The sequence below is a fragment of the Staurois parvus genome, unplaced genomic scaffold (genome assembly GCF_062004578.1).
Source record: "Staurois parvus isolate SC_StPar_1 unplaced genomic scaffold, SC_StPar_1.0 ptg000213l, whole genome shotgun sequence".
Taxonomy (NCBI): domain Eukaryota; kingdom Metazoa; phylum Chordata; class Amphibia; order Anura; family Ranidae; genus Staurois; species Staurois parvus.
The window spans coordinates 785,409-800,178 of NW_028318009.1; the positions used below are offsets into that span (position 1 = coordinate 785,409).

The 14,770-nt window shown below is 44.1% G+C and overlaps 1 protein-coding gene across 1 annotated transcript in view; it reads right to left on the reverse strand.

Moving 5' to 3' along the window:
• TARS2 (threonyl-tRNA synthetase 2, mitochondrial) overlaps positions 1 to 14,770 on the reverse strand; it is a 60,811-nt gene that overhangs the window by 22,235 nt on the left and 23,806 nt on the right. The window contains exons 9-11 of the mRNA XM_089678949.1: positions 11,233 to 11,379; positions 7,784 to 7,882; positions 3,477 to 3,643 (exon numbers count right to left, since the gene is read on the reverse strand). Coding sequence (XP_089535075.1) covers positions 3,477 to 3,643; positions 7,784 to 7,882; positions 11,233 to 11,379 — 413 coding nt within the window. The remainder of the gene's footprint in view (positions 1 to 3,476; positions 3,644 to 7,783; positions 7,883 to 11,232; positions 11,380 to 14,770) is intronic.

The following is a 14,770-nucleotide window of genomic DNA, read 5'->3' on the forward strand; positions in this document are numbered from 1 at the left end:
AGATGGAAAAGTCCATGAAAATGAAAAGACTTTGCACGCTTGGGAGTTTTAACCCAAGCCTGGAAGCAGCACTGGTTGAAGTAACAGGCTCATTATTCATATTATTTTTCAAGCACTGAGCACTTTTTTAATTAGTATTAGAGCGCAGTAATTATTGAATTAATTGAGGCTCATTCCCCCGTTTCAGAATGATGCACTGCATCAATAAGTGCTCGTTCACACATGAGGTTGGGAGGCACTAAAGCCTCATGGATAAGACACACTTTTACTGCCCCCTAATCGCTACCCCCTTAACTGCAGAAGCAGTGGCTGTACACACGCAGAAACTATATCACCTGTCACTTTTGGCGGGTGAACTTAACCCATTCAAGTGAACGGGGCCACTCTGCAAGCACCCTGAAACTGTGTGCAATGCATGTGGTTGTGGCATGCCAAATGCCACGATCAAGGCATTAAAGCAAGCAGTGAGGAGGCAATATAATGCCTCCTCATTGCTTGTCGAGTGCTCTCTAAAGAGCTATCCAAATATGGATCGATCTTCAAAAAAAGAACCGCTAGTGTGAACGAGCCCTTAGAGCTAGTACGGTCTCCTTTAATTTTGGCGTTATAGCAGAACAGATGGCTTAGAAGCCATTGAGGTCACAGGCAAATTGATAACAGAATCTGCTGAAGAGGGTGCAGGAGCTTGCTTGTTGCCTGTGTGGTTAACAAATAACTGGGTTGACAATAACTGTGGTCAGCAAATAACTGGGTGACCCAAGCCATACCATTTTCCACAACCACAGCAAAAATCGCTGAAACTCACAAAAGACCCAGCCAAGAGGACCTCAAGGATGGTAAATACTACAGGAGCTGAGGGCAACATGAGCCAAGGCTGCAGACATTGGGATTGTCAGACATGCTTGTCAGACAATGGCATCAGGTGAGGGTTGGTTGGCCAGCAGTTACCAAAACGGCAGTAGGCAGGCAGAAGGAACATATTGAAGATTAAAGTTTCACCTACAAGCAGGAGCAGAAGCAGAGAGATGCTTCCTCAACACTCTATATCAAGAAAGGGTGCGGAATGTTCACATAGGACACTGCCCAGTGGATTAATGGCACCCAGCATCCTATGTAAACAAGGTAGCTTCTAAGACTTTGCCGAAACTGCCTACTCACTTCAGTTTTCAGAGACACAGCAAGTACTGAAGCAATGCCAGCCAGCAGAGCTAAAGAAAGACATTCATGCTCATAGGACACTAGCATAAAACGGAGGCATGCTGGTAGGAGGAGTCATCTTGGGCTGACCTACAGTTTGCTTGACAGCATCCAATCCTCCCACAGGCAACAGCACAATTCAAAAAGGTTAAAGAGAACCTTCAGCTTACCCCCCCCCCCCGATTGTTTTTCTATGCCCCGCTATACCTGAGGTGTTGTGAGCACACTCACCCAGCCACCGGATCCAGCATTGTCCCGCTGACATCTTTTGGTCAACAGAAACTGCTGGGCCCTGCACCGCCATATTGCTTGTGACATCAAGATGCCTGCTGGCCCTTCTGGGTTCAGCCGGCAGAGCCCCACAATGACATGCTGCTAGGCCCACCCCCTTCCAACATAATGAATGACTAAAGGCCTCCTGGGATATGTGACATACATATCCCAGAAGGCCCAGCTAGCACTGTGCACATCATTTGTCTAAGGCCAGGGGTCTCCAAACTATGGCCCTCAAGCTGTTGAAGTACTACAAGTCCCATCATGCCTCTGGCAGTTTTGCTTGTGGCTGGCAGTCTTGCAAGGCCTCATGGGACTTGCAGTTCCTCAACACCTGGAGGGCCATAGTTTGGAGACCCCTGGTCTATGCATATGACTTGCACTGGGGAGCAGGGTTGCACCGTTTGCAGGGAGGGGGGGGAGTTACAATTATTACAAAAACAAAAAAAACAAAACTCCTGTATTTGAGTAGAGAAGGGAAGGAGGAGTGAAGGTGATAAAAGGGATTAAAGGGTTAAGATTTGCTTTAATGACTTCCTGCATCCCTTAAATGGATGAAAAAGAAAAAAGTTATGAGTCAAGTGCTTCCATAATGGGTAGCTGCCTGGCGATCACATCACCTGTTCAGATCACAATTTTATTACATCCACTAACAGGCAGGCAGGCAGGCACAGAGTTAACAGGGATTCTCTCTCCCACCCCCCCCCCCCAGGATGTCTCCATCCAAGGTTATAATCAGAGACAGAGCGCGTAAAGCAAAATATCCTCTGCTGACACTCTTTTTACAGCCAATTCAGTGTTCTGGATAATCGTTGCCAGAGTAAAAAAATATATGAAAAGCATAAGCATCAATGAACCACATTGCCAGCATATTGCCTTTTTATTAATGGTTTCCGACTTCGAAAGCTGGTTGAATGTTTACTATAAATGTATGTATGCGGTTCAAGTCAAACTGGGACTTTGAAACTTGTTCTTTTGAGTTTTTTTTTTTTTTTCCAGGAGTGGAAAGTGCATTTATTTTTCAACATACTCCCCTGCTATATTTATACACTTATCCCAGCATTTAACGAATGCCTGGAAAGCTCCAGCATAGAAAGATTTGTCAGTATGCCTGAACCATCCTAGGACAGCCAGCTTCACATCACTATCAGTGCTGAAATGCTGACCACAGAAAGATTCTTCTCTTGTGCAATTTCATGACAGGTTAGAAGTCGATTATCCAGGATCATGCGTTCCACACGCTGAATGTTCACAGGAATGACTGCTGTGGTCTGGGGACCATCACGATAGTCACTGACGGACGTACGGCCATCTTTGAAACTTTAACAACTTACAAATGTGTTACTGCGGCTGAGTGTCTCATCGCCATACTGTGCTTGAAGTCTGCTGTAGGATTTACACCTTCGCTCACAAGAAAATTCATCACCACATGCTGTTCATGCGCGCACTAACACGGTCATCTGCCACTTTGATTAAACGGTCTCCGGATTGGCCTGCGACATGTGCGCAGCCTATCAATAATAGGACACGCTTGCCATTTACTACTGGCTGTAGTACCGTATCGCTAGCATCCCTTTTCATGCCTGGAAAACTAAAAGTCCTGGTTTGACTTTAATGACCCTTGTATTTTAGAAAAGGTAAAAAAAAATATATTGGAAAAAAAACAAACAAAAAAAAAAATACATTTGTAAAAGTATAATTGACCTCGAACCATAACGGCATCCCTTGTATTTTTTTTTTTTTTTAAGTAAATTAGTACTAGACTAAAATGTGTTTTCAGAAAGTACCAATAATTAATTTTAAAGCTATATTCTGTGTTTCAGAAAAGAAAAAAATGTATTGTAGCCAGTACTTTCTGTATATCTGGGTGATGAACTGATACAGTAACAGCATGACACACTGCGCAACAGCTACACAACAACAAACAGTCGCTGAATCATCAGAGCCCACAACTTCTCTCTGGATATGGACTCCATGAAGTCAGCAGGTTTCATATATTGACTCACCAGTGACCAGGGCAGTTCATTGGCTTCAGGGAGAAAGTCTCATCTTCAATGGCGAAAGAAAACATATTCTCTCCATAGTGCTCCCAGTGTCCAGACTGCTGCCATAGCTTATTATTGTACATGTTTGGGGTAATGACCTCTGTGAACCCCCGCTTTCTGTACTCGTTCTGCATGGGACAAAAAGAAAAAAAAAAAGTTAGCTCAAAAGGATCACTTGATACACAGCTAAAGGAGATCTGTTAGAAAATCATAAGATCATGTCATGAGGAAAATCATAAGATCATGTCATGAGGGTAATAAAGTTTAATGTAAGGGTGCGTACATCTCATTGATGGGGAGGATTGATGCATCTATTTGGGTTTGATGGTCAGCCGGGTGGTTGTTGTTTTGAATTGATCTATTTTTCACTTCACCTGTGATTTATTTTATTTCTGGTTATTTTTATTTGGTATTGTATACCAGCTGATCTGATTAGCACTTATTCATATTTTCACTGATTTCTACTCACTGATGCACTGGATGTTTTGTTTATATATTGGTATGCTTTACACACTGTTGTAGATGTAATTTAGCACTAGGGGTTTTTGGTTACTTTATTTTATTTGATCACATATTCTTTTTTGGGGTTTGTTCACCCTCCCATTTTTTCTGTAAAGGTGAACAAACCCTTTAAATTACCAATGCGCTTCAAAGACGTCTTTACTGCCCTAATTCCACAAATACATTCAGAGCAGCAGGAAAATGACAGCTGAACAGTAAAAGGCAACCAATTGCTGGCTACAAGGCAACATTGATAAATATAACATGTCTAGACCTGTAGCCAATAAAATGTCTCAATTTGTTTTCTTTACTCCACTTCACCTGAAGCACAAACACTGAAAGTCAATAATGGTGACACAGATCTGCTTTCAGGCACGCTCAGTCATGAAGAGCTCAGTCGTAGGTTAGACTTGTGGCCAATCTTCAAAGGAAATCTATAGGCATGAGTCACACAAATATAACTACATGTCGGCAGATTCTCCCTGAATTCCGCAAACTAGAAACTATTAAACTACAGAACTCCAAATCATTCCCTAATCAACAAGTCATAATTAATCAGCGGCTGGGAAATTGCTGTTTAATACTGAACCACACCCCACGCAACCATCACTACTAATGGCCTAGGAGAGGAAGGTGGATGACACCATGGAATAATCCTCTCAGTCACATAGTCTGAACACAAAGGTAGGTGTCAGTGGTTGTAGAAGAAATAGAAAGCCATTCTCAGAAGATGGCTGTGTTTTATTATTCTGCCCAGAGAGGGATTTTACTGATCAGTGTCTTACAAACACATGCACAGCTCTCCTTACCCGTCAGTCACTGACCATCATTTTCTGCTAGCAAGATTACGATTTGACTGAAGTTTTACTTTTAGATTTCCCAGTCCTATTCCTGCCAGATCTTGGCCCTGAACTACCAAAATGTAGAAGCAATAAATACAGCACCTCATATAAACCACGTGAAGGTCACTAACGCCCTTTCTGATCCTGCGACAGTGGAAACTGAATTCTAACAGCCTGAATTCTACCAGAAGCTGAAAGTGACACGATGCCGCTTTCTTTAAAGCCACTTAAAGAAGTATGGGGTTAATTTTTTTCCCATTATACTTACCTAGGTGCTTCATCTGTCCCCCGTTGGCTCTAAGGGTGAGAACTCAGCGATCGCATGACCACTGAGTTCTCCTCTTCGCTCTGTGCCAGTCAACGCTGTCTGCTCAGCCCCCCCCCAGCACTCACTGGAGTGCTGGGCTGTGGAGGGAGTGGGAGCGGCTGGCTCGGGATCTCAGCGTTTCGCTGTGCCAGATTCTGGGGTGAATCCCTAGATACAAAGAAGAACAAACAGAGGGCGCACCGGCCTAGTGCATTATCGTAAAAAATTGATCGAAAGGATAAAAAGTAAGTATCGTACTCACAATAGGCAAACAGGTCAAAAGGCACATCATACTAAACAGCAGAGTCCAGTCCACATAGCATGTAAGTCCAAAAAATGGAACCCTGGACTTCTACAGGCTAATGTGTTACGAGGTCTCAAACAGGCGTTAGCCTGTTAGCCTATTGTGAGCATACTACTTACTTTTTATCCTTCCAATACATTTTTTACGATCATGCACTAGGCCGGTGCACCGTTTGTTTTTTTTGGTATCCAGTGCCATTGGACTACCCCGGTCCGTTGAGGGAAGCAAGGAGTGCCTTTTCCAGGATATCTGTGATGTTACCATAACCCTAGCCGAGTCCATCCCGAAGCGCAGGAGTACAGAGTTTGTTGTGTTTTTGTTCTGGGGTGAATCCCGACTGAAGACGGCATCTTTCCCCAGTATGGACCGGCTGAGTGACGCCAGCTGTCAGTTGAAACCGGGTCACAGGAGTGCAGAACGAACTGAACGCCTGATCCACGTGAGAAGCAGAGCTTTGGCTATACTTCTCCTTTAACGTTAATATACTGCTTTTTTAAAAGACAGAAGAAATAAAAGCATTCAGAAACATAATCCAGGGAATAACTAAGCTCCCTGTGGCAGAAAACCACCACAGGAAACCATCTGGAGTGGCGTGCACCACATTAACTAATCAGATCAACCATATTAGGTCCATCTGAGCCAGTTTCTATTCCAGTGTGAATTAAACAGGCGTGGGTTCTGTGATGTATGAACAGAGATTGCACACATTTTCATTAGAGAAAACCCGTCTGGTTTGGCCTGGTGTATAGAATGTGAGCTGTCATCAAACAGCTCACATTTCTCTCTACCCATATGAGCAGAGCCCTCTATCTCCCTCCCACACTCAGCTGAGCAGGAAGACAGGGATAGATAAAGGAATCTTGAGCTTGCAACTCCAGCTGTACTGTTGTGTCTATGGAGATGGATGGTATAGGACAGGGAGCAGATCCGTCCTAATCATTAAAGGGTGTATGTGCCCTTTTGTTAAAGGATAACTTCACCTTTAGTAATATGTGACACGTTATATGCATATTTAGGGTCTAACATGTTACTACAGAGCACCTCCCCCCGTGACAGCAGGCAGGGAGCCTTTTCCCGGGACATGCTGTTACAATTTAAAAACAATGTGGCTGTGCAAGGCTCTAACAGCTGCATCATTCAATCACAGCAATCTGAACAAATGAACTGCAAGTCTCATCAGAGCTGCATCAATCACAGCAATCTGAGCAAATGAACTATAAGTCTCATCTGCCACCACGGTAGACAGCTTGTAGTGCTCAATGAACTGCAAGAGTGCCGATGATCGATCTCGTAGTTCATGAATTCTTCCGGTCTTCAGTAACTGTCTGCTCCTACCAGAGGTACAGGCACGCAGCTGTACTGAGAGTCTGCAGGAGCCTGACATTGCACCTTCGATCAGCATGCTCTGCAGGCTCCTGGGGAAAAAAATGCATGTTTTTACCTGCAAAAACGTGTGCATTCATTTTTTTTCTTTAAGTGGTGAACTTATCCTTTAATTAGGGGCAGCATCTGCCCATTTTCTAAGCATCATGTTTGCACTACGCATTAACTTCCCTCAATGTATTTATATATCTTCATGACAGCCATATTTGGCTAAGCTTTGAAGACAGCATGATATAAATGACTGCTTTTATTACTTCTAACAATTTAAAAGTGAAAACTACCAATGCTGGATTTGTCTGCATCAATTGTGGGTATAGTGTTCTGAAAATGTTTTTTTTTTTCTTTTTAATCCATTTTTGTTATTTGGTTGAACGCTAAGCCTGGGTTCACACCGATGCTGTGTCGTAAACGCTGTGAATCCTGTGCATTTCCTGCACCGCATTGCAATCACATCACGTTCATGTGATTTGGTGCACGTGGCAAAATTGATAAAATGAATGACAACCCAAAACAGCTCGCAAAACGCGATATGATTGCCAGAAATCACATTGCATGGGTGAGAACAACCATGCGATGTGATTCAGGTGCGGATTTAAAGGGTCCTGCACCTTTTTGGTGCGGATGCAACTTGAGCCATACAAAGCGCATGGCTCAAGTTGCACCGCACAGACATTTGAATGCAATTCGCACAGGAATGCGGCGCAATTCCTGTGCGAATTACAGGCGGTGTCCCACACCGCATAGTGTGAACCCGGGCTAAAGACATGTCTTTTTGGATCAGGTACCTGCTAACATTTAGCTGTAACTGCTGACTATCTCTGTCTCACCTGATCCTCTGACACAGCAGAACTACTACACTGATACTATGAAATCCACTACCCAAAAACAATTTGGTGTGCTCTTCTAGCATTAGCAGAGAAAAGGGAAATACCTTTATGAAGTCTATCAGGACGTTGTAGATGTGTGCTCCTCTTGGTAGAAAGAAGCAGCTTCCTGGACTGAATTCATGGAAGAAGAACAAATTCTGATCCTGGGAAAGAGAAAGGGATCTTATAGTGACATGGCACCCAAGATGGAAAGAAATATTCAGTACTGCTTCCATGTTACAGGGAATCTATACTGCAGCTTAAGTGAGTTCATGTTTTCATAGTTTCCTTTCTGGGGTAATTATTCACTTGACCGGTCACACATCCACACTAAGGAACAGATTCTATTTTTGTGGCCATACATCAATGTTCGGTTTCATCAGCAGGTGACTGAAAGGGGCCTAAGTGTGCCAACTGATGCCAGCAGGTTGGATTCCATTCTGGTCAGCAGGGGATCAGCTCACAGATCCCCCTGCTGATTGGAGCAGAGCGGGCATATGACATCTGAGTCCATTCAGTTTCTTCAGAAACGGAGACTGAGAGAGCCTGCTCTGCTCTATGGGTGGCCTAGAGTAAAACGGACTCCACTGTTTGTTTACACCTGACTACCCTCTGATCCGATCTGCCTAAACAGAACAGGACAGATCAACTTCCATTTTTTTTTCCCCCCAGACTGGACCTGGAGGTAAGAGGGTGTAAAACAGACAAGTCCATTTATACCCATCTGTTTATAGGCAGGGGCGTCCCTAGGGTTGGTGTCACCCGGTACGTTAACACTTGGTGTCACCCCTCCGACGATCCCCGCAGGATGGATCGGATCTGCGGATTGAGCATAATGGATCAGGGTCCGATCCATTATGCTCCCCAGTCTGCAGATCCGATCCATCCTGCGGGGATCGTCGGCTTGCAACCTATACGGGGTTAACTGATCTTTCAACACCGGTCCGGCCTGCACACGCTCGAGAAGTGATGTCAGATGGAGGAGGTTCCTGCTATCGCGGCCGCATTTCCTGGTTACAGACAAGTCCAGGATCTTGCACAGCCTTACCTAGATCAGTTAACCCCGTATAGGTTGCAAGCCGATGATCCCCACAAGACGGATCGGATCTGTGGATTGGGAAGCATAATGGATCGGACTCCAATCCATTATGCTCAATCCACAGATCCGATTTATATTGCAGGGATAGTAGGTTTGCTTTAAAACTTTCCTTTTTGTGGAGCTCGTAGAGAGGGTCCGGTGTCACCCCGTGCGATAGGTATCACCCGGTGTGGCGTGCACCCCCCCCACACAGGGACGCCACTGTCTATAGGGATGAATGAACCTTCTAATCAGAACCACCTAAAAAACCGACAGGCAGAACTGTCAAAGGGGCCTTTAGCTGGTCATACATTAAACAGTTTTCTTGTTAAATTTTCTTTACATTTACCTTCAATTACGTAGTGCGCAATGGCCTGCCTGATTGCACACAAATTAAAAGTGTTCAGGTTTGACCTCATATTATATGGTTTTGGTACACCTAAAGGAAAATTTTAAAAGATAATTGTACAACGTATGGCCAGCTAATGTCCTGGTCAAAGTTGAGAGCTGGATCATACTTTAATCTCGAGGCTGTACTATATGGCAGCACAGTGGCTAAATGGTTAGCACTTCCGCCTGGCAGCACTAGGGTCGCTGGTTCAAATCCCAACCACGGCACCACCTGCCTGGAGTTTGCATGTTCTCCCTGTACCTGCGTGGGTTTCCTCTGGGTACTCCGGTTTCCTCACGATACTCCAAAGACATGCTGGTAGGTGAATTGGCTCCTGTCTAAATTGTCCCTAGTATGTGTATGTATGAATGTGAGTTAGGGACCTTAGATTGTACACCCCTTGAGTGTTAGGGACCTTAGATTGTACACCCCTTGAGGGTTAGGGACCTTAGATTGTACACCCCTTGAGGGTTAGGGACCTTAGATTGTACGCCCCTTGAGGGTTAGGGACTGATGTGAATGTACAATATATATATGTAAAGCGCTGCGTAAATTGATGGCGATATACAAGTACCTGAAATAAATAAACATGGCAGAGGACAGGCAGATTCGGGACTACAAGAACAAGGTTTCTTTTGGAGGTTTCTACTTATCAGCATTTCAAGTTATAAATGATAACTATAATTTTAGTAAAGTTGGCCTTTAATTATTCCCCCCACCACCCTGATTGCAGCCCTCCTGGTAAAATACTTGTCATCTTCCCCATTCCGGTGATTTTCACTGTGCAGCCTGGTCTGTGACACACAGTCTGAAGTACAAATAACCACCTTGCCAGGTACTCTTCCTGCTGCGCACACATGCCAAGGCCCATATTCATTCATACTGAAAGGCTGGAGGCAGCAATAAATAGGGCTTGTCCAAAGAGCAAAATGGGGCCATTGCATGTGCACACGATACATTTTCATTGCATTTGGCTAGCCAGGTATGCACAGTCGTTACTGTGGGAATGGGGGTGTAAATATTTGAAAAGGTTGGCTGAACTCGGATGTTGATTAACAGCTTACCCTCCAGAGGATTTACACCCCTTCCTGACCAGGCCATCTTTTGCGATACGGCGCTCCGTTATTTTAACTGACAACTACACGGTCATGCACCGCTGCACCCAAATGAAATTTATGTCCTGTTTTTCCCACAAAATGGTATTTGATCGCCTCTGCGGTTTTTATTTTTTGCGCTATAAACAAAAAAAGACCGACAATTTTGAAAAAAAAAATAAAAATATGATATTTTTGACTTTTTGCTATAAGACATATCCAGGGGAAAAAAAAAAAAAAAATCTAATATCTTGTCATAAATTCAGGCCAAAATGTATTCTGCAACATGTCTTTGCTAAAAGAAAAAAAAAATTAAAAAAATCCCAATACATGTAAATTAATTGTTTTACGTGAAAGTTATAGCATCTACAAATGGCGGTATATATACTGGAATTTTTATTTTTATATACTAGTAATGGCGGTGGTCAGCAGCTTATAGTGGGACTGCAGCGGGCATTCTGACAGTGGGGGGACGGTCACTGACACGAATACAGTGATTAGTGCTAATAAAAAGCACTGACACTGTACTAATGGCACTGGGCAGGAAGGGGTTAACATCTGGGGTGATCAAAGGGTTAACTGTGTGCTGTTTTACTATGTCAGAACCAGCATGCTGCTTTGTATTGCTCTGCGTAGCAGAGCAATACAAAGCAGCATGCTTGCAGTGGAGAGATGTTTACATACTAACCTCTCCTGTCAGTGTTGCTCGGTGATCGCTGGGTGCTGACAGGGAATCTCAGGCCTGGACCCGGTGATTGACAACTGTAGCCGCCAATGGCGGTGTGCGTGCCCCCTACCCGGAAATGCAAAATCACGTATATATGCATTTTGCGCATGCCTGCTGTCCTGTAGCAGTGCTTCTGCTATAGGGCGGTAGGGAAGCGGTTAATTCATGGTACAGTTGTCCCTCTAACAGCAAGTTTATGGTTCCACACAATTGACTTGTTTTACCCTTCCTATCTTGCGATGGTCACGCCTGGCTGCCTCTTCTTGCAGTCTCTCCCACTCCTTCATCTGTTTACCGTCAGGGAAGGAGATCCCATACACTCTCTGTAATACATCCTGTGTGGGGTCCGCTCTCCAGAAGGCTGACGAGTTCTGAAATGAAACAAGAAGATACAATATTAAAACAGAACAGATACCAAAAAAGTCAAACAAATTACAAAATGCTTTCAGGATGTAACACTAACAATTGAGTACTGCTTGGACTTTGAAGAAGGGAACATTCCCCGAAAGCTTGTCCTCAAAATTGTATTTTAGTGCAAATAAAAAAAGTATCACGGACAGTACTCAATTGTTTCTGTCGCAAATGCACTAATACGGCTACAATCACCTCAAGCAGGATGTAACACTAAAACCATAACTGATAAGGATGAGTCAATTGTACAATACAGTGTAGAATCACTATCAGTTGTATCAGATCCACGCATGCTGTATATCTCAGAGCAGAGAGATCGCTTTTGGTGATGATAGTTTAGGTTCAGTTCCCAGTAAGCCAAGTACAATGCAAGGGTTAAGCTGCTTGGGCTTCAGTTAGGAGTTAAAGTCACGGGTTAGAGTTAGGAATTAACACATTTGATGCCTTAAACTTAACATAGGGTTCATGTAAGGAGTAATTCTAGAGATTTTAGAGAGTGAGGGGTGGTGTTAAAATATTAGGAAAAGTATGGAGTATTTCCAGGGAGCATGTTTGGTGTGATTTTTTAAGCATTAATCTTAACCGATTCCGGACCGCCCTATAACAGAAATACTGCTACAGGGCGGCACGGTGCGCAAAATCATGTATAAATACGTGAATTTGCATTTCAGGTATCCGCATCCATGGGTGTCAATCACCGGGTCCAGGCTGGTAATTACTTGCCGGCACCAGGTGATTACCGAGGATCTCTGATGGGGAGAACTGTTTTGTTTACTAACAGTTCTCCCTGTCAGCTCGGGCACACTACTCTGGATGGCTGTGCACACTGACACCGCCCCCTAGTAAAACACTCCCTGCACACAGGTTAACCCTTTGATCGCCCCAGATGTTAACCCCTTCCTGCCCAGTGCCATTAGTACAGTGTCAGTGCTTTTTTTTTTTTTTCCTTTTAGCATTGATCACTGTATTAGGGTCGCTGATCGCTGCCGCTACTAGCAAAAAAATAAATAAATAAATATCCCAGTATATATACACCGCCATTTGTAAATGCTGTAACTTTCATATAAACCAATTAACTTACACGTATTGGGATTTTTTTCTTTTAGCAAAGACATGTCGCAGAATACATTCTGGCCTAAATTTATGATGAAATTAGATTTTTTACATTTTTTTGTACTGGACACGTTTAATAGCAAAATGTCAAAAAACGTTTTTTTCACAAAATTGTTGTTCTTTTTTTTTTTTGTTAATAGAGCAAAAAATTCAAAAACACACAGGCTATCAAATACCACCGAAAGAAAGCTCAATTCATGGGAAAGAAATGGACGTAAACTTCATTTTGGTGCAGCATTGCATAACCGCACAGTTGTCTGTTAAATTATTGCAGTGCTGCAATGCAAACAATGGCCTGGTCAGGAAGGCGGGCAAATCCTCAGGAGGGCGAGGGGTTAAAGTGGAAGTAAACCACCAGGGAAAATAGATCAACTTTTGGTCCCCCAGGAATGTTTTTTGCCTTCATTTACAAGTACGCGCAGCATATTTGCACGTTTCAACATAATTACCCAACATAGCAATCCCTTCCAGCTCTTCCGTCTTGACCAGTCTTAGTTATCTTGACTGGGCAGTCTCAGAACTCCCATGCATGCGTATGGGGAGATACTTTCTCCCAGAACAGAATAGTAATGAAGCAATATGTGGAGCTGTGTGTGCAATGTTCAGTGTGCTGTAAACACGCTAACAGGCAGGGAGAAGCCTTTATGTCAGACATGCTTTCCCTTGTCTCTTTAATTTCCTTTCCTTTTTATCTTAGATTTCACTGGCTCCCATCTTCACTTGCACACATTCCCCCCTCCGGTGCTGTGCTTACATTTTTTACTGGTGGGGCAGTCTGACGTCACGTGGCGACGGCGGCCCCGCTGTTTGGTGTTTCTCACTGCCTAGCAACACACGCAGCATACGTAGCGCACTCCGAATACCGGCTGACCCCCCCCCATTGCCTAGCAACGGCAACCCTGGGTCCCGCCGACCTGGATTCTCGATGTGCCCAATCAACACTTTAGACAGAGGCAATGGCAGATTGTCCCGGTTCCCCCCTTTTAAATACAACACATTACATGTGCCTTTTTGATCAGTCTAAATGCTAGCATTATTTTAATATATTTTGGTGGGAGTATGGTGTCATTTGACGCCAGAGGATGGGGGTGTCACTGTTTTCCTCATGTTTTGATTGGTGGTAAATGTATTTATTTCAGGTACTTATATAGCGCCGTCAATTTACGCAGCCCTTTACATATATATTGTACATTCACATCAGTCCCTAACCCTCAAGGGGCGAACAATCTAAGGGCACTAACTCACATTCATACATACACATATTAGGGCCAATTTAGACAGGAGCCAATTAACCTACCAGCATGTCTTGAGTGTGCGAGGAAACTGGAGTACCCGGAGGAAACCCACGCAGGCACAGGGAGAACATGCAAACTGCCTTCCACCCCCAAGAATTTCAGAGCAAATCTAAGGACCTACACCCTACTAATCAGGGGTGAGTAAAGTGCATGCGTGCTGTGCGAATGTTAATGCTACTGATAGACTGCATCATAAATGTCATTTTTATTTTGCCCATAGTGTATGGCCAGCATTCGGGTTTTGGTGATGGTAGCATAAAAGCAGAGCAAACTCCAGAATACTTACTTCTCTTCAATGTTCCAACATCCCTTGCTGGCATATTTTACTTGGCTTCTTCTGGGTGCCGGGCTGTGGTTGTCCTCATTGACCAGCACAGGTTGACATCACTCCTGCACATGTGCAGGAGCACAGTCGCCAGACACACGGGGGCTGTTCCAGAATCTAGATTGAACTGCACCTGCGCAGCTCAGTGTACATTCCACAAACAAGTAAGCATGCAGGTCTCGGTAATTGCAGAAGAGACATTGCATGTCTTTTCTGCAATCTCTCGCAGTTTTTAAAAACAGGATTTTAGTTCCACTTTAAGTGTCGGGGATCAGGGACCTTTGGGAAATCAGCCCTTAAACCCCTTCCCACTGCTGCCTCCCAGGACTTTAAGCAGATCTAAATGACAGGAGGTGAAGGCGGGCATTCTGATTATGTGACGACTGTGATTGACAGTCACACGTTCGGAACTTGCGATTGGGAGCTTTCAGGTACCCATTCGTTACTGTTCTGGGAGCAGGAGGGCTCTCAGCACAGTCAAGTGTTTACTGAAGGCTGCATATATGCAACGTTAAAGCCCGCACGCCAAGAGACTGCATATATGCACCCGGTCAGCAAGACGTGGTTAAGGCCATGCACCACGATTTAACAAAATTGGGTTCCTAGTGCTTAAGACCA